Source organism: Nomascus leucogenys, chromosome 18 (genome assembly GCF_006542625.1).
Source record: "Nomascus leucogenys isolate Asia chromosome 18, Asia_NLE_v1, whole genome shotgun sequence".
NCBI classification, from domain to species: Eukaryota; Metazoa; Chordata; class Mammalia; order Primates; family Hylobatidae; genus Nomascus; species Nomascus leucogenys.
The window spans coordinates 24,247,709-24,269,137 of record NC_044398.1 but is presented as its reverse complement, the minus strand read 5'-3'; the positions used below and the strand labels follow the sequence as shown (position 1 = coordinate 24,269,137).

Genomic DNA, 21,429 nt, shown 5'->3' with positions numbered 1-21,429 from the left:
CACCAGCAGTTTCTCTCTCCATTCTGTTACCCTCAATAAATTTCATCCCATAAATGTATCTTGTCAAGTAAATTGCAGTTAAGGATCAATGAACTACACTTTGACTAAAGAGCTCTGAATAAAGTTTCTAGGAAACACCTTATCCTTCCCCCTAAAAATTGACGGGAAAGATCATTATCATTTTTTGTTATTGTTGAAGAGTTTTATGCTAGAAATTCAGAACTTATACCCAGAGGGATCACTGAACAGACTAAAAGAGAAGTAGGTAATGAAAGAAATCATTTGTTTAATGGACAATGACAGAAAAGCACTAATCTAAACCCAAAATGATATCTGAGGAACTTAAGTTTGGAAGACTAAGTGATTAAACAAAGTTAAGGTCTTAAACCGTGCCAAGAAGAAGTACACTTCCCCTAATTTCCTCTCCTATATGGTTTCAGCTTAAGATATGTCACAAGAGAAATTTGCATAAAATTTAGAGGATGCAATTGAAGCAGTAGCCATTTCATTCCAAAGGCAGTCATTGGTTAGAGGCAGGAAGGACAGACACAAAGGTATGGGCAGAACTGTAATCTGTCCTTACTCATCCCCACTCTACCTTCCATCCACAACTACCAGGACCAAACCTATCACCAGATTTTTCACTAAAGGCCCAAAGGTGGTAGTTGCAAAGAGCCTAAAACACACGAACCTCCTTCACAGTTTCCCTATAGCAGAACACGCAATTCATTAACCTACATCAAAAGGCAGGTTAGCAACTTTTCTCTCACATTTTAGGGACCTTAATATCCCTAGTTTTTCCCATGATTGAATAAGGTTTAATTCCTGTAATAAATTCCTTATTTCTTAATATCACAGTGGCATTGAATTCTAACTGATACCCCAAGACTACAGCCTATGGCAAAACTCATACATAAACTAAGTTTCTTCTAATGCTAAGTCCAGGGCACCATATAGTGCGCTTCATAAGTAGAAGGTAGCAATTTAGAATTAATTCTTTAAGGATTTTAAGATTTTACCACTAATAACGTACATTTTTCATTCACCTATCATTCATGAATATAAGACCATGTTTAATCACAAAATTATTCCTTATAGTCCGGGCGCGGTGGCTCACGCCTGTAATCCCAGCACTTTGGGAGGCCGAGGCGGGTGGATCACGAGGTCAGGAGTTCAAGACTAGCCTCACCAACATAGTGAAACCCTGCCTCTACTAAAAATAGAAAAATTAGCTGGGTGTGGCAGCGTGCACCTATAGTCCCAGCTACTTGGGAGGCTGAGGCAGGAGAATGGCGTGAACCTGGGAGGTGGAGCTTGCAGTGAGCCGAGATTGTGCCACTGCACTTCAGCCTGGGTGACAGAGCAAGACTCCATCTCAAAAAAAAAAAAAAAATTCCTTATAATGAGTTACCTTCCTTGATGACAGTGTTAATTATTTTCTGATTTTTTTTTGGGGGGGGTGCACAGGGGAGTTGTTTGTTTGTTTTTTGAGACAGGTTCTCACTCTATTGCCCAGGCTGGAGTGCAGTTGTGCAATCTTTGCTCACTGCAGCCTCAACTTCCTGGGCTCAAGCAATCCTCTCACCTCAGCCTCCTGAGTAGCTGGCACTACAGGTGAGTGCCACCATGCCCAGCTAATTTTTTTTATACTTTTAGTAAAGACAGGGTTTCGCCACGTTGCCAAGGCTGGTTTCAAACTCCTGAGCTCAATTGATCCACCTGCCTCAGCCTCCCAAAATGCTGGGACTACAGGCGTGAGCTACCACACTTGGCCAATTATTTTCTTTTAAGCAACAAAATATTTAAGCAAATCTTTCCGAAGTTTTATAATCCAGGTATAAAAATTTCATAGAAGTTATGAGATCCTAGAATTTTACAGTAAGATCACAATCAAAAGTTCATCAAAAGACGTGAACTCATATCTCAATTGGTTGAGAATCATTTGTAGATCATGTATAAGCCTGAAATGACCTCAATCAACGCTAGTTTTGGATCCTTACAGAAGTAACCTGACCACCTGACCGTATCAGTAAAAGAAAAAAAAAAACAAAAAAAAGAAGCAAAGAAACCTAACACAGATTTAGTACTTACTCCTGGAGATGCAGCCTTATAAGCACAAATGGTAACTCTTATTACAATAAACTATTTAAACCTTAGTTTAAAAAGCAATACAGTGAAAAGGTTACCTTACAAATATTATGACTACATACAAAAATAAACTTTAAAAAAAACTTTTCTTGGCCAGGCACGGTGGCTCACACCTGTAATCCCAGCCCTTTGGGAGGCCAAGGCAGACATATCACTTGAGCCCAGGAGTTCAAAACCAGCCTGAACAACATGGCAAGACCCCGTCGCTACAAAAAATACAAAAATTAGCCAGGTGTGGTGGTGCACACCGGTAGTCCCAGATACTCAGGAGGCTGATGGGAGGATATTTTAAGCCCACCAAGTCAAGGCTGCAGTGAGTCATGATCACACCACTGCACTCCAACCTGGGCAACAGAGTTAGACCTTGTCTCAAAAAAAAAAAAAAAGAAAAAAGAAAAAAAAAACTTTTCTTACATAAGAGGCATTTATAGCTCAGGATAAAATTTCCAGCAAAAATATCATACATAGAAAGAGGCTGATGTGTTCTAGAGAAAAGGACTCCAATGATGACAAAGTTGCTAATGATGAAGATTCTGAATAAGACTGTTCAAAGAAATGGGAAGGAAAAAGAAAAAACTAATTCCATTTAACATAATATGTGGTTGTAAAATGTATACATTTGACTTACTTCATGAGCATACCTAAGAGCTTTTGTATCAAGCTGACCAAACAGCTTTGTGTCGCATCCTCTCCTTGGAAGAATGTAAAGTGCCTTGTATTTGGAAGTAATTAATTCTCTTCAACTCACTCAATATTGGTTATAGGTCTGAAGTGATTTCCAAAACCAAAACACAATATTGTGAAACTGATTTAATTAACTACTGAGTTCTCTGTGATCAGTTACCAAGTCTTGCAATGGATATTAATCCCTTTAAAAAAAAAAAAATTACTGGCGGCCAGGCATGGTGGCTCACGCCTGTAATCCCAGCACTTTGGGAGGCTGAGGCAGGTGGATCACCTGAGGTCAGGAGTTTGAGACCAGCCTGACCAATATGGTGAAACCCTGTCTCTACTAAAAATATAAAAATTAGCCAGGCGTGGTGGCAGGCATCTGTAGTCCCAGCTACTCAGGAGGCTGAGGCAGGGGAATCACTTGAACCTGGGAGGTGGAGGTTGCAGTGAGCCAAGATCGCACCACTGTACTCCACCCTGGCAACAGAGTGAGACTCCATCTCAAAAAAAAAAAAGTTACTGGCTGGGTGCAGTAGGTCATGCCTGTAATCACGACACTTTGGGAGCAGAGGCAGGAGGATTGCTTGAGGTCAGGAGTCTGAGACCAACCTGAGCAACATAAGGAGACCTCATCTCTAAAAACAAGACTGTAGTGAGCCATGATCACGCAACTGTTTTCTAGCCTGGGTGACAAAGCGAGACCCTGTTTCAAAAAAATTTAAAAAAAAAGACTATATACTTAGAGAACTGCTTGGTGTGACAAAAATAGCACTTAAATGGGACTCAGGAGACTTGGTTTCTGGTCTAGTACTGTCCTTAAGTAGCAATGCAAACTATAGCAAGTCATTTTATCAATGTTACTCTCACCTTATGATAAAATATGGATATTGGTTCAAGGGTTCATTTCTAGAATCAAAATTCTATAATTTTAAAGATACAAAAAAAACTGGGCCCTGAGAATAGGATCATAAAAATGTTTATGATATTTTTAAAACTGTACCTTATTTATGAACACTAAAAAAAATTTAGCATTTAACCTTGCTGTCAGTCCTGGCTTATTTCAATTTTGACTTTTTGCTTCACAGGATTTTTTTTCTATTAGCTTTACAAATATCCAGTTCTTAGATCATTCTTGCCAGAAAAAAAAAAAAAAAAAAAAAGATTCTTTTAACAGGGTCTCATTCTGTAACCCAGGCTGGAGCACAGTGGCACAGATCATAGCTCACTGCAGCCTGGACCTCCTGGTCTCAAGCAATCCTCCCACCTCAGTCTCCCAAGTAGCTGGGACTACAGGCAGGCACCACCACATCCGGCTACTTTTGTTAACTTTTTGTAGAGACAAGAGTCTCACTATGTTGTCCAGACTGGTCTCCAACTCGTAGGCTCAAGCAATCCTCCTGCCTCAGCCTCCCAAAGTGCTGGGATTATAGGCACAAGCCCAGTCTATGATCTTGATGATTTCAAAGAACTGCTAAGTCACAGCATTAACAATTAATTTAAGAGCATACCAGACCAGGCACGCTGGCTCACGCCCCGTAATCCCAGCACTTTGGGAGGCCAAGACGGGCGGATCACAAGGTCAGGAGATCAAGACCATCCTGGCTAACACAGCAAAACCCCGTCTCTACTAGGAATACAAAAATTAGCCAGGCGTGGTGGTGGGCACCTGTAGTCCCAGCTACTCTGGAGGCTGAGGCAGGAGAATGGCGTGAACCCAGGAGGCGGAGCTTGCAGTGAGCCGAGATCACACCACTGCACTCCAGCCTGGGCGACACAGCAAGACTCCGTCTCACAAAAAAAAACAAAAAAAGCATACCAGATGTTATTGTCTCTAACTTCCCTGACATATCCCTAAACATTCCATTTAAATACTTATAACTTTCCTGCTGGTTTGGAAATTGACACTATTCACTAAGAAATTGCATTTTTACACTGCACCAAAGATCATATCCTGAGCACGTCCTAATACCCTTGAAGGTTCATGTCTATTGCATAATTTATTTATTTTCTTCCATCTCATCATAATCCTAAATTGGCAAACATTTAAATATCACAATATAATTAACTTTTATAAGACAAAATTTAAAAATTTAAGGGGTTATTCTGACAAAATAATTTAATTTTTGACATTAAAAAATCATAATGGAATTCATTCACTATCAGAAGGGAAAATACACTTCATATTTAGAACAGTATACACTGCTTACAAAAGTTCACTGTTTACCTTGGTAGCTATCTTAAAAAGCCAAGTAAATAAATGTGAATCCCCTTTAAAGAGATTTTCCCTTTGCCTTATAGCAAACAAAAAAAAAATCTTCAGATATCAGGTTACTCTGTGTTAAGTAGTATGGATACTTCTGAATTTATTTATATTTGCATTTGGAATTCACCCCTAAATCCAGACAACTTTTAACTTTCCTTACCTAAATCTTTATGATCAGATCTCAAAATCCAAGGTAATACAAAATTTATATATTCATAAAATAGATATTCATGGAAACAAAATGGTTCTATTTTTGACAACTGCAGATGTGTCTAAAGATTTTGAAAAGCCACTATTGGAGAGTAAGATTCCATTTATAAATAAAATCAGTATCTTTTACTTTTTCTTAAACCACTTTATTGAGATATAATTGACATAAAAAGCTGCACACTATCTTTTCTTTAATGCCTAGCACAATGTAAAGTAGGTGAAAAAATACTTAGTCAAATACTGATGTTTTCTTAATTTATTTTAAATTATTCCATTTACAAAACCAAAACTAAAAAAACTAGAAAGCTGATGAAACCAGTTCATTACTGGATCACGTACAGAACAAAGTATAAATCCTATAGTTTTAGATAAATCACATCACAACTTGAATTGCTCAGCTTTCTCTACTTAAAATCATTCCCCAAGGTCTTCAGTATGTAGAATAATGAAAAACAGGAACTTGAGAAAAACCACTTTGCTTAGAAAAACAAGTGTCACTGCTGACCAATATTTCCCTGTTTTCCCATGCCAATCTTCCTCAGACAGAGAAACAAGTATACTCGTGAAGCATCAGTAACTAAGTGTATATGAAATCTGAATCACAAAATTTCAGGAACTAAAAATGTTTTAATGAAAACATACTTAATATTCATTAATATCAAGATAATTAGAACTATCATTGTACTCTCTTATTGGTATTCTTTTTTTATTTTTTTAAAGGCAAGGTCTCACTCTGTTGTCCAGTCCAGAACTCAGTGGAATGATCATGGTTCACTGCAGCCTTGATCTCCTAGGCCCAAGAGATCCTCCTGCCTCAGCTTCCTGAGCAGCTGGGACTACAGGCACACACCACCTCATCAGACTAATTTTTTTTTCCTTTTTTTGAGGCAGAGTCTCGCCCTGTCACCCAGGCTGGAGTGCAGTAGCGTGATCTTGGCTCACTGCAACCTTTGCCTCCCAGATTCAAGCAATTCTCCTGCCTCAGCCTCCTGAGTAGCTGGGATTACAGGCACCCACAACCATGCCTGGCTAATTTTTATATTTTTAGTAGAGACAGGGTTTCACCATCTTGGCCAGGCTGGTCTCGAACTCCTGACCTCAGGTGATCCAACCACCTCGGCCTCCCAAAGTGCTGGGATTACAGGCGTGAGCCACCGTGCCCGGCCTTTTTTAAGTTTTTTGTAGAGATGGGGTCTCACTGCGTTTCTCAGGCTGGTCTTGTACTCCCGGCCTCAAGCAATCCTTCCACCTCAGCCTCTCAAAGTGTTGGGATTACACGTGTGAACCACCATGCCAGGCTGCTCTTTATTTATCAATATCAAGATAATTAGAGCAAGGCCGGGGGCGGTGGCTCACGCTTGTAATCCCAGCACTTTGGAAGGCCGAGGCGGGTGGATCACGAGGTCAGGAGATCGAGACCACGGTGAAACCCCGTCTCTACTAAAAATACAAAAAACTAGCGGGCGTGGTGGCAGGCGCCTGTAGTCCCAGCTACTCGGAGAGGCTGAGGCAGGAGAATGGCGTGACCCCGGGAGGCGGAGCTTGCAGTGAGCCGAGACCGCGCCACTGCACTCCAGCCTGGGTGCCTGGGTGACAGAGCGAGACTCCGTCTCAAAAAAAAAAAAAAAAAAAAGATAATTAGCGCTATCACTCTACTCTCTTATTGGTACTCTTATAGAATTAGGGTTAATTTTCAAAGAGCAGGTCAATGCGATGGTGCCAACACATTTTTACAATTTTATAATGAATCAAGCTTTAACAGACTGAAATTAAGAAGTTGTAATAATGTTTTATGAGAATAAAGCATGGAATTACTGATTAGATAATAAAATTTTGTTTTATATCCATGTCTTATATTGTTTAAAGCTTGGTCTTGAACACAAAAAGATTGTTTTGTTTTTAATACAGCAGGTGAGTTGTTATACACTCCTTAGCAGACTCTGACTTCCATGACCACCACCCTACTAAGATTTTGGCTATTTGAGTTGCAAAGACACAAATTATATTATTTATAAACAGCTTTCCTAATTCATGAAATTCATTAATTCAATAACTGTTTAATTTTTTTAAATTAATACTCTGCTTTTATGATGCCATATTCAACTGAAAGTTTTCTTTAGTATGTAGGTCAAAAACTACAAGGAAGACAGCCAGCAGCCAAAAATATCAAGACCATCAACTAATGACAAATCAAACGAGTGGCAATACTTAGCAATAATAGAACAAATAAACAACAGAACGTTAATCTGCAAAAATAAAAAGGAATTAACTGATATATGCAACAACACTGATGATTTCAAAAACACAGTGAGTGACAGAAGCCTTATACAAAATAGGACATATATATGACTCAGTTTATAAGAAATTTTAGAACAGGTGAAACCAAAAAAAAAAAAAAAACTTTGAAATATAAAACTCTAGTTAATGGTATATGTGTTGAAATATTTAGAGAGAAGCATATTAATGTCTACAATTTACTTTGAAATGCATCCAAAAAACAGATGAAGTAATGCATGAACAGAAGAATAAATAGATAAAACAAGTGCAGCAATATGTTAATGATAAAACCTTGGTGGTAAATATATGGGTGAACACATAACATATGTTTAAAACTTTTCGTAATAAAATGTAGGGGCTGGGCACGGTGGCTCAAGCCTGTAATAATCCCAGCACTTTGGGAGGCTGAGGTGGGCGGATCACTTGAGGTCAGGAATTCGAGACCAGCCTGGCCAACATGGCGAAACCCCATCTCTACTAAAATACAAAAATTAGCTGGGCATGGTGTCGGGTGCCTGTAATCCCTGCTACTCAGGAGGCTGAGGCAGGAGAATCGCTTGAACCCAGGAGGCAGAGGTTGCAGTGAGCCAAGATCATGCCACTACACTCCAGCCTGGGCAACGGAGCAAGACTCTGTCTCAAAAAAAAAGTAAGAAAAAAGTATCAGTTGGCCAAGTTATACCCATAGAGATGAATTATATCTTGGACAGTTAAAAAACTTTCAAATGAATTAAAACATTAAAATGGGTTATATATTAAATATCATATTCTCTAAAAGCAGATTTCTGGTATTTTTAATATTGGTCATAGTCTAAGGACTAAAGGAACTTTTAAGGCTCACCAACTACTTAATTCCCAAAGCAAAAGAAGTTCTGTTACCAGACCTATAAATAATAACCAACCAATGCTACAGTAACAATCACCGACCCTCACTGACTATACTAGGAAATAAAGAAACAGCAAAAAAATTTCTTGACAATATATATATTTGAGAACCCACTATGGAGATTATACTCAAATAAGGATAGACCAAATATAAACCTGATGAAAGGTTAGCATAATAATGAAAGGTTAGCATAATAGTGGAATGTGTAAACAGTAAGAATGCATAAGAAAATCCTTTCCCTGAACATTGGTCCTGCCATTTTATAATTAACAATTTATATGTTATCTTAAATAGGAGAGAAGAAAATAATTTACAAAAGGTTCAAGACAGTTTTTAAAAAGCAGTTTAAAAGTACTCGGAAAAAAATTATTACTTAATCTCAAGAAGAAAATAAGTCTTGAAGTCCTCTACGAAAAAAAATTACTGTCCCTATAAATGAGTACAAGTGAAGGTTACATTAAACTAAACCAAGAGAGACCTGAGTTAGATGTGAAAATAAAATGTCTTCAGCCAGGCATAGTGGCTCACACCTGTAATCCCAGCACTTTGGGAGGCCAAGGCAGGCGGATGACCTGAGGTCAGGAGTTTGAGACCAGCCTGGCCAACATGGCAAAACCCCATCGCTACTTAAAATACAAAAATTAGCCAGGCGTGGTGGCGGGCACCTGTAATCCCAGCTACTTGGGAGGCTAAGGCAGGAGAATTGCTTGAACCCAGGAATGAGAGGTTGCAATGAGCCGAGATCGTGCCTCCAGCCTGGGCAGCAGAACAAGACTCTGTCTCAACAAAATAAAAATAAAATAAAGTGTTTTACCTTGTACCAAACAATTGACATTTACTTTTTCATAAACCAGTGACAGAAACAAAATTATATTTCTCCATCATTATCATGAAGGTGGGTGATCTACCAGAGTAAGACCCAAAAATTAACAGTGACAATTTATTTTTATTTTTTACTTTTTTCTGGTAGAGCAGTCAGAAAGAAAATAGGAACAATTTAATATTTTATCTGGAAAGAGAAAATGACATGACATATTTCCCAATAAGACTTTAGTCTAGATGATGGAATACAACACTACATCTTTTAATGTGAATACAGGAGAAATTATGTCCTGTGTAAACTTTACATAGTATCAATTATATAGTGTAGGTTATCATAATTCTGTTAGGATTAAGGTCATAGTGTTAATTATACTTTGTCATTATATAATTTTGAAAATCAGATAATTTACATATACATACATCAACTTCATAGACAGAGTAAACTATTTACAGCCAATGGTTTAATGCACTTACAGTTCCTTGTGTTTGTCTTCAGCCAAGATTTGGTCATTTGGTTTCAGAGAATACCTATATAACAGAAACGAAAATTACACTCTTCATACAAACACAGTATCAACTTAAGTTAGTTGACCTCTTCAAAACAAGCACTCCAACACTGTTATAGTCTCTGACTTCATTGATAAAACACCAAGAATGCCCAAGTAGACGGTTTTTTGCTGTTCTATTAGTCATTTCCAGGAACACCATTCCAGGAACTGAAAGGAGATCACCCTAACCATGCTTTGAAGATCTTCAATATTCTTCTGTAGTGAATCATCTGTAATGTCACACTTATTCAGCAGTTCAAAACTGATGCAACAACTACAACGTTAAGTATTTTAGACTTCACAAACAATATGTAAATCATTCATTAAATATATAGTAATCATATACTGTGAACCAGGCTATGTATTAAGTAGCATGACACAGGAGGGAAAGAAAAGCTTGGAGGGTTTTTTTTGTGTTTTTTTGTTTGTTTGTTTTTTGAGATAGAGTCTCACTCTGTCACCAAGGCTGGAGTGCAGTGGCACGATCTTGACTCAGTGCAACCTCTTCAAGCGATTCTCCTGTCTCAGCCTCCCCAGAAGCTGGGATTACAGGCACGCACCATCATGCCCGGCTAATTTTTGTATATTTAGTAGAGAAGGGGTTTCAACATGTTGGCCAGGCTGCTCTGAAAATCCTGACCACAAGTGATCCAAACACCTCAGCCTCCCAAAGTGCTGGGATTACTGGCATAAGCCACCATACCCGGCCTCAAGTTTTAGAGTTTTTGATTGACCATTTACTAGCTAAATGACCATAGGCAAGTACTCTACATCTTTAAGTCTCAGTTTCTCTGGTCATAAAATACAGGTTGCTATAAATATTAGATCAGGGATCTTTCACAGTACCACATATTTGTACTGCTGAAGGTAAACAGACTTTCTGAAGGGTACACAGAAATAGATAAACAACAATGGACAACAATTCCCAGGTCTTCAATTCTCATTCATACTCAACCCTTTCATAAAATTTAAAATTAATCTGCCTGAAAATGGATCATAGGTCCATTTGAAAGGTCATGTTGATTTTCCTCTCCTGTCTCCTCTTTCACAAGTACCTTTAAACCCACTGCTATGGTTTGAATATTTGACCCCCCTCAAATCTCATGTTGAAATTTAATCCCCAACGGGGCAATATTGAGAGGTAGGGCCTTTAAGAAGTAATTGGATCATGAGAGCTCTACCTTCATAAATGGATAACCCATTCATGGATTAATGGGTTATCATGGGAGGGGAGCTGGTGGCTTTAAAAGAAGAGAAGAGACCTGAGCTACCATATTAGCAGGTTCAGGCCCCTTGCCATGTGATACCCTGCACCACCTCAGGAATCTGTAGAGTCACTATCAGCAAGAAGGTTCTCACCAAGTGCAGCCCTTTGACCTTGGACTTCTCAACCTCCATAACTGTAAGAAATAAATTCCTTTTCTTATAAAATACCCAGTTTCAAGTATTCTAAGTAACAGAAAACGGCTTAAAATTCACTTTTTATTAATATAAAAAGGATGACATACTCCTCACCTATTCTGAATGAAACTATACACTATTGTATTGCCTGAGTATAAAAACCTTTTAAGTGTTAAACAAGGAATGATTCATATTTTGTCTGCAAAACTTCTTTTTTTTTTGAGACAGAGTTTCACTCTGTCACCCAGGCTGAAGTACAGTGGCACAATCACGGCTCACCGCAACCTCTGCCTGCTGGGTTCAAGCAATTCTCGTGCCTCAGCCCCCAAAGTAGCTGGGACTACAGGCATGCACCCCCACGTCCGGCTAATTTTCATACTTTAAGTAGAAACGAAATTTCACCATGTTGGCCAGGCTGGTCACGAACTCCTCACCTCAAGTGATCCGCCCACCTTGTCCTCCCAAAGTACTGGGATTACAGGCGTGAGCCACTGCACCCGGCCTATTTTCTTCTGTTTAATAATTTAGCAACATTTTGAAGGCAGAGAAGCAACATTTTGAAGGCAGAGAAGAAGGAGAAAAAAAAAATTTTTTAATAAATAAAAAATAATTTAGCAACATTTTAATACATTTGTTATTTTACTCTGTGCTAATTACAATTTAATGACTAAGATATTTTAAAATTTACACATTTTGGCTAGCTGCAAAGACATATAATAGGGTAATCAATATGCATAAAAGACTGTAATGCATAAAAATATACTACCTTCATAATGTATGCATGTTATAGGCAAAATATAACTTATGCGTAAAATACATCACATAAGAATAGAATCTGGTGTGAAAAGTGTAACAGAAATGCAAATTCAGGACAGAAAGGACTATAAAATTTTTAAACGTCAAAAAAGGAAGCTGTTTATATATTTTTATAAATGAATAAAAGGGGTATCAAATCACAATGGTATTTAGAGTCCACTAAAAAGAGTGATTTAGGCCAGGCGCGGTGGCTCACGCCTGTAATCCCAGCACTTTGGGAAGCCGAGGCGGGCGGATCACGAGGTCAGGAGATCGAGACCATCCTGGTTAACACGGTGAAACCCCGTCTCTACTAAAAAAATACAAAAAAATTAGCCAGGCATTGTAGTGGGCGCCTGTAGTCCCAGCTACTCGGGAGGCTGAGGCAGAAGAATGGCGTGAACCCAGGAGGCGGAGCTTGCAGTGAGCCCAGATCGAGCCACTGCACTCTAGCCTGGGTGACAGAGTGAGACTCCATCTCAAAAAAAAAAAAAAAAAAAAAAAAAGAGTGATTTATCAGTATTATATAAAGTTATTAAAAATCATTAGCTGGGCACACTGGCTCATGCTTATAATCCCAGCATTTTGGGAGGCCAAGGCAGGCGGATCACTTGAGGTCAGGAGTTCGAGACCAGCCCGGCCAACACGGCGAAACCCCATCTCTACTAAAAATACAAAAATCAGCCAGGCATGGTGGTAGGGGCCTGTGGTCCCAGCTACTGGGGAGGCTGAGGCAGGAGAATCACTTGAACCTGGGAGACGGAGGTTGTAGTGAGCCGAGACTGTGCCACTGCACTCCAGCCTAGGCGACAGAGCCTACTTTCAACTTAGTAGAAAGCTATAACTCAACTTCCCACCATGCCTTTCATAGAATGACGCAAAGCACAGCCTATATTTTAGATGTTTTGTTTCCTAATGGCATAGATAGGTATTCTTTTATCATCAATTCTTACCATGAACATAGTTCCTAAAAATCAGGGACAACAAAATGGTACAGTGGTAGTCCTCAACATTTTTTTCTGCCCTAAATTACCGGAGAAAAATGACATACACTCCAAAGAACAGAAGACGGAGAAGCAAGGGGCAGCACAGGGAAGGCGCCTCTTTATTCTGCCTCTAGCCCCTACAAAGAGAACCACTGAGTGAAAAAAATCACTAGATACAAATCAAAAAACCTGCAGTATCATCCTGATTCTGACATTAACTTGTTTTCTGAACTGGGCAAGCCACTTAATTTCTCTAATGAGGATAAAACTGCCTATGTCACAGCGTTGCTATCCAGATCAAATAACGTTACACTAAAAGTGTCCAGCGCATTATTTAACAATTATAATAAATACTCATCCCTGCCCCCTCTTCTTGGAATCTTCTACCCCTATAAAATGAAGAATTAAATTAGCTCAAAAAGGGAGGAAAGGGCACTTTTAAATGCTCATAACTTTTATAAGAGCCTTTTATTGAGACTGAAACAAACACTTTTTATTCAAATGTGCTGCTCCTCTGAAGACTAGCATAGCACAGAACTTACTGCCTTGAAAGGCGCAGGTACAGACTGTGAAGTTCCGAAACAGGACAGTCATAAGAGAGGTGCCATGCCTAATGTTGCACAGTTAATGTCAAGTTAAGACTTGGTACATAGCAGATGACAATAAAATATTCTATAAATACTTGGAACTAAAATTGCCTTCCAATAATTAAATCAGTAAAATTTCTATAAATCTACAAATATTGGCACATAGTCCAAAGAATCCCAACAGTATCAAGTAAAGTTTTACAGAATTGGCAAAACCAATCAGGTAGACAGTGTGGATGTGGCAATTTTAAATAACATATTTAATTGGCTCTTTCAATTTTAAAAAAAGTTGATTAAAATATAATAGAAAGGAAGAAAATGGGGGGGCAAAACCATTAATCACTACAACAATGTTTGAGACTAAAGCTGGACTGCAATTTAAGAAGCTTATAAAGAAATAGATTAAGAGTAAATCACAGGGTTAGAATAAAAAAGCAAAAAGTTACAAGGTTTATGAAAATAATATTTTTAAATCTCATTAACAAAGTAAATGAGGATTAAAATTCAATTAGAGAAAGCTGAAAGAATTAAACTAGATTTAAGCCTAAATACCTAAAATAGAACTATACTCTTTGTATTCTTAATTTTTCTTATGCTTTTTATTTTAAAAAATTAATATTGATAATTGTTCAAAATGACTAGCCACATATTTTTATTAAAGGACATTTTTAAATTTGGAATTGGAAGATATTGATATCACTGCTTAGCTCTTGGGTCACATCAACCTCCCATTTATTTGCTAATACATTTTATTTCTGGCTTCTGTCTCCATATTTGCACTGTGATTTGCCTGGCAGAGGGCGCCACTGACATCCCATTCAAATACAGGGGACCCTTTGAGGTGTTACTTTACTAGATATCTCTGTTGCATCAGGTATTATTGACTATTCTTATATAAACTCATCATACTTCATCAGAGCTTGTCTTAGTTCTGCTTTTTCTTAATCTCATTCTATACTCATTCTTTATCTATCCATCTATTAAATGTTCTAGCTTCCAGCCCACTTCTCCTTTTACTTTTTACTCTTTTTTTTTAGAAAGTTTCATCTACTGGTTGCTTTAAATACCATGTACATAATAATAGAAATAGTGCTAGTAATAGCTGCCATTTATTGAATAATATTGCATCAAACTATGTAAAATTAAATACAATTAAAGAGTCCAGGCGAGGCACTGTAGCTCACATGTGTAATCCCAGCACTTTGAGAGAATGAGGTGAGAGGATTCCAAGACCAGCCTGGGCAACATAGTGAGACCCATCTCTAAAAAGTAAATTTTTTTTAAATTAGCTGGGCATGGTAGGGCACATGCCTGTAGTCCCAGCTACTCAGGAGGCTGAGGTAAGAGAATCACTTAAGCCTGGGAGGCTACAGGGAGGCATGACAGCACCACTCACTGAACTCCAGACTGGGCAACACAGCAAGACCCTGTCTCCAAAAACAAAAGGAGTCCAGCCATGACTCTTCTACCTGCCAAAAAACATAAATCCAACTGTCTCCTGAATATGCCTGCCTGGATATCACAGTCATCTCAAGCTTGAACAAAACTCAATTCAATCTTTCAAACCCCTCTTCCATATCTTCCTCCTATACTCCCTAACTCATTTGTAAATACCACCATCAGTCACCAAAACCAAAAATTCAAATGTTATCTCTAACTCCTTTACCCTCTTCATTAAATCAATCAAGTCTTACCTTGATAACACGAAAGTATTATTGTACTCTCTCCCAACCATTCTGTCATAACTAAAGTGATCAAGTCATCATCTCGCAACAGGTTTATCACTATAGCCTCCTCAAATCTATTGATCCACTACAGACAAAGCAATTCACATAATCCTAAAATATGAATCCAACCATGTCATCTGCCTGCTTAAATCTCTCAAGTGCTCTCCATTGCCAATAACAGAGGCATGAGAGATTTCAAGCTCCTCAGTAGCCAATAATATTAGCTAACATATGCCAAACACACAAATAATCTCATTCAATCCTCACAAGAACCCTAATATCCTTATTTTACTCACAAGGAAACTGAGCTTCCATAGATAACCAAGGTCACACAGCTCCAGAGCACACTCTTAACCTCTATTTTATAATGCCACTGTGAAGAAGTAAGTGATTTCTTTCCACATATGTCTCCTCAATTAGATTATAAGCTGCTTAAAGGCAAAACAGTTACTTAATATTGTATTCCCAGTATTTGGCAAAAGAGTAACCATAAAACATGTGCTCCAAAAAGTGTGTGTTGAGCTGTGAAATGAACTGTTAAAAAATAATCTATGTTTATGTATCCTTAGAAGTGCCATTTTCTTCAATATTCAAAGTTAGGTTTGAACATCAAATAATCCAAAGAACAGCATCTTCTATCTGGGCAAAATGAAGGAAAGTAGTCTGTGTTCATTTAGTACCCATAATTTAGGTTGTTTTTTGAGGAAGCCCCAGAGCAACTCAGGACCAATCACTCAATATGTGAAATGACATAAAGATTCAAAGAGCAGTTTATTTCAAATTCTAAGAATTTAGAATTTTGAAGGAGAGAAGCAGAATAACCAAAGACTATCTGTTAATGTGGGTCACAAGGTAGTCAAGTAAGAGAAAATATTCAAACTTAAGAAGCATTTCCGAATACCACCAATAATCTAGAATATGTTATAGAAAAATATATACACAAGATACAACTTTTTTTGAAGATATCTTTTTTTTTTTTTTTTTCGAGACGGAGTCTCGCTCTGTCGCCCAGGCTGGAGTGCAGTGGCGCAATCTCAGCTCACTGCAAGCTCCGCCTCCCGGGTTCACGCCATTCTCCTGCCTCAGCCTCTCCGAGTAGCTGGGACTACAGGCGCCCGCCACCACGCCCGGCTAATTTTTTTTGTATTTTTAGTAGAGACGAAGATATCTTTTAAAAAATATAAACATATAAAAAGAAATGTAAAATTTTACAATAAACCTAAGCTGTACTGGTTAATATCATAAATGCTAATTATATCTATTAAAATGTAATTAACATGAAATAAAATGTTGAAATTCATCAGTTGCACTAGCCACGCTTCAAATGATCAAAGCCAAATGTAACTAGTGGTTACCATGTTGGATAGCACAGATACACAACATTTCGATAATCATTAAACATTCTAGTAGACAGCACACACTGCTGCAAAGATACTGACCCCAGATTTCATTTGTACTTTATTGACTTCTGCATGGTCTGAATTTTTTTCTAAAAAGCATTTACTTTTATAATTTTTGAATCTAACAGATTTAGCAAATGATCACTACCATAAGATGTATATGTTTTTTAAAAAAATCAGCCTAACCATTTTGTAACCCATATTAAATGTATTTAAATTTTACGTGTTATTAAAAGATAATAGAAGAATACCTAAAATAAAGAAAGAAATATTTGTAGGGATAAGAAAATTCATTGGTAAAGATCTCTTTTTTCCAAATTAATCCCTAAATACAATACTAAACAAAATCCCAGACAGAATATTTAGGTCAATTAAGACCTAAATATACAAAACATAATGTTGAAAGTTGTAGGCCGGGCGCGGTGGCTCACGCTTGTAATCCCAGCACTTTGGGAGGCCGAGGCGGGTGGATCACGAGGTCAGGAGATCGAGACCACGGTGAAACCCCGTCTCTACTAAAAATACAAAAACTTAGCTGGGCGTGGTGGCGGGCGCCTGTAGTCCCAGCTACTGGGAGAGGCTGAGGCAGGAGAATGGCGTGAACCCGGGAGGCGGAGCTTGCAGTGAGCCGAGACTGCGCCACTGCACTCCAGCCTGGGCGACAGAGCAAGACTCCGTCTCAAAAAAAAAAAAAAAAAAAAAAGAAAGTTGTAGAAAAAATATGGCAATAGCTTTATAAAGAATTAACTAAAAGGCCGGGCACGGTAGCTCACACCTGTAATCCCAGCACTTCGGGAGGCTGACGTGGGTGGATCACTTGAGGTCAGGAGTTCAAGACCAGCCTGGCCAACATGGTGAAACCCCATCTGTATTAAAAATACAAAAATGAGCCAGGCGTGGTGACACATGCCTGTAATCTCAGCTACTCAGGAGACTGAGGCATGAGAATAGCTTGAACCCGGGAGGCAGAGGTTGCAGTGAGCTGAGATCATGCCACTGCCGTCCAGCCTGAGAGACAGTGAAACTTCATCTCAAAAAAAAAAAAAAAATTAACTATAAAAGTGTCAGAGCAGTTTACAATTCATTTTAAAGCAAAACAATTAAATGTCTAGCTTTTAACCTAACACATGCAGTCTCACTTGACACTCCAAATGTTTTTTTCACTTTCAAAGCTAACATACACCCATTTGTAGAAGTAATAAATTTTTATTTATAGAAATAATTCAGTTGTAAATTATTGGCACTGAATAACCAGCACTAAAATTTATGGCCAATTACTTTGAGCATTTTCCTTTTTTTAATTTTTAGAGACAGGGTCTCACTATATTGCCTAGGATGGAGTGCAGTGGCTATTCACAGGCATAATCATGGTGCATGACAGCTCGAGCCTCCCAAGTAGCTGGCACTACAGGCAAGCACCACCACAGCCAGCTACTTCAGGCATTTTAGGTGTGAACATTAAGTAACATCTTTCATGCATACTTAGATTAATAAAAACTCATGTAAGGTTTGTATGTTTATTTTATTAAAGGTTTAGATCTGTGAGAAAAACACGTTTCCTCAACTACTCCCGTCATAAAACTGAGTATTTTCTTTTCTTTTTTTTTTTTTTTTTTTCCTGAGATGGAGTCTCACTCTGTCGCCCAGGCTGGAGTGCAGTGGCGCAATCTCAGTTCACTGCAACCTCTGCTCCTGGGTTCAAGCAATTCTCCTGCCTCAGCCTCCTGAGTAGCTGGGACTGCAGGCACGCACCACCACACCCAGCTAATTTTTTATTTTTAACAGAGATGGGGTTTCACCTTGTTAGCCAAGCTGGTCTCTAACTCCTGACCTCAGGTGATCCGCTCACCTCGGCCTCCCAAAGTGCTGGGATTACAGGTGTGAGCCACCACACCCAGCCAAAACTGAGTATTTTCATTTCTACTGATGGTTTTCCTTTCTCAATTACCATTTCATTCATTCTCTCATTCCTCTTACTTTGATGATATTTATCTAGTGTCAGGAAAAACCAAGGCAAACCTATCTTACACATTCCTTCCCTGCCTTTTTCATCCCTATTAACATACCTCCATAATTATAGACCAGGGCTCAACTGGAGGTATTCATATGTTCCACATTTCCTATTCCCTCATGCCCACTGTGTCCCTACAGTTTACTAGAAAAGATTCTTTTCAATAATGTACTTTCTGCCACAGGTGTTCCTAATAATTTTCAATTCTTTTTTTTGGTGGGAGGGACAGGAGTTTGAGGCTGCAGCGAGTAGGCTGTGATTGTGCTACTGCACTCCAGTCTGGGAAACAGAAAAACTTGTCTCTAAAAAAAAAAAAAATCAGAATCAGAAAAATATTTTATCAAATGAATTTTGACAATTAGAACTCACTTTCATAGTGTAAGATACTAATCAGTATATATCTCATTCATTTGGTATATGTCTTAGTCCCCTTGTGCTGCTATAACAAAAACACCACAGACCAGGCTATTTATTTTCTTATGTTTTGTTGTTGTTGTTTTATTTTTCTTATTTTGTTTGGGGTAATTTGTAAACAATAGAAATAGATTTCTCACATTCCTGGAGGCTGGGAAATCCAAGGTTAAGGCACGGCAAGACTGGCATCTGGCAAGGCTTTTCTCTGCTTCTAAGATGGAACCTTGTTGCTGCATCCTCCAGAGGGGAGGAACACTGTGTCCTCACATGGCAGAAGGAATGTAAAGGCAGGAGAGCTCTCCCTTCAACCTTGAGTCCTTTCACAAGTGTGCTAATCCCGTTCATAAGAGCAGAGCCTTCATAACTTGGTCAACCCCCAAGAGTCACACTTCTTATACTGCTACACTGGGGATAAATTTCAACATGAATTTTTGGAGAGAATACCATCATTCAAACCATAGCAATATACCATTTATCTATGCTGGGTGCAGTGGCTCATGCTTGTAATCCCAGCACTTTGGGAGACCAAGGTGGGCAGATCATCAGAGGTCAGGAGTTCGAGACCAGCCTGGCCAACATGGTGAAACGCTCTCTCTACTAAAACTGCAAAAATTAGCTGGGCATGGTGGCACATGCCTATAGTCCCAGCTACTCAGGAAGCTGAGGCAAGAGGATCGCTTGAACCCGGGAGGCAGAGGTTGCAGTGAGCTGAGATTGTACCACTGAACTGCAGCTTGGGTGACAGAGCAAGACTCCATCTCAAAAATAAAAAATAAAAATAAATATATATATATATATACACTAGTACTTATCTAAATACTTATCTAATGGTGGCTCAAAATGTAGGCTAAACACAATCCGTTTACATCATAAGGTAAATTTTTAAATATATTTGGAAGAAATAGCCAGGAGTAACAATAGAGAAGACTCTTTTATTGTTAGGGTTCAAAGACTTGTTTTTTATCTTCAAGTACTTATTTGAAAATCAAAGTTAAAGATTAAAACCTTCCAAATATAAAATAAAACTTCATCTAGCCACTTAGGACCAGCTGCTAGTAAAACATGTAAAACAAAGACGTTACTCGAGCTCCCAGCAGCGTCACTGATGGCAGCAGCAGGCTGTCTAGAGCAGCTGCTGCAAAGACACTGGCTGCAATAGGGGAGATGCAGCCAGGGCTGCATGCTCCACAGAGCCCATGGGAGCTGGGAACAGGTGGGAGCTGCACCCACTTCCAAGTTGGCAGGGCTTGAGCCCCACCCTCCTGAGTGCAGGTGCAGCCACCCAGCCATGGCTGTGGACCCAGGTATCCCTGCGCTCTCTGGGGCCCGGGAAGTCCCCCTTTACCCTGCAGGCTTAGAAGTGCCTGTTCCCATGCCTGGCCTCTCCTCGATCCCAGCACCTGCTCCAGGGTGGAGCAAAGTCGTGGCCAAGCCCAGGCACTGTCACAACCCAGCGGGTGTGCATGTGCTCGGGGTGGCACTGACATACCAGCCCCCTGCCCCCTCAGCCCCCTCTGGACTTTAGGTGCAGAGAAGCAAAGCATGGGAGGGAGGCCAAGGTGGGGCTGAGGGCAGCTCAATGGGGCTAGCAAGTACCCTCATGACCAACAGCCTGCACACTGTAGACAACATGATTGATGGCAGCAGGAGGCAGACAGTCTCCTGGGAAAAAAGGGGTGGGTTCAGGTGAAGCCCCACCTTCAAGCCAGGGACAGCCTGAAGCATGTGGGCCAGGCTGTCAGTTCCAGGTGGGGTCCACTGAGGGGAGTGAGAACTCATGGTGCTTTTTCCAGACCCATCCATAGCTGCCCATGGACCAATCAGCACACACTTCTCCCTTGTGAAACCCATAAAAACCCTGGACTCAGCCAGACTTACAGAGACCCGGGACTACCAACTGGAAAGGAGTTACCCCCTCAGGGTCTCATCTCTCTGAGAGGTGGACACTTGTCAGGACGACCTGCCTGCAGAAAGGAGCTACCCACTTCGGGTCTCCTGAGAGCTGTTCTGTTGCTCAATGAAGCTCCTCTCCACCTTGCTCACCCTCCAGTTGTCCCCATACCTCATTGCTCATGGACGCAGGTTAAGAAGTTAAGACCCACCAAGTGGCAGGACTGAAACAGCTGTAACACAAACAGAGCTAAAACATGCCTCGCCCCACTCAGCACCTTGCAGGCAACAAGAAGGAAAGAAGAGCTGCAGCCCTTCTGAAAGCCCAGACCTAGGGGGTCCCCAATCCAGGGCTGTGACACTCTCTTTGGAGCTCTGTGGTTTCTGGTGTC

At 39.6% G+C, this 21,429-nt stretch overlaps 1 protein-coding gene across 3 annotated transcripts in view; it reads right to left on the bottom strand.

The window, feature by feature from the left end:
- ADK (adenosine kinase) overlaps window positions 1-21,429 on the bottom strand; it is a 581,536-nt gene that overhangs the window by 502,212 nt on the left and 57,895 nt on the right. For all 3 annotated transcript variants that reach the window (XM_003271274.4, XM_003271273.4, XM_003271272.3), the window contains exon 3: window positions 9,753-9,806. In XM_003271274.4, the coding sequence (XP_003271322.1) occupies window positions 9,753-9,806 (54 nt within the window). The remainder of the gene's footprint in view (window positions 1-9,752; window positions 9,807-21,429) is intronic.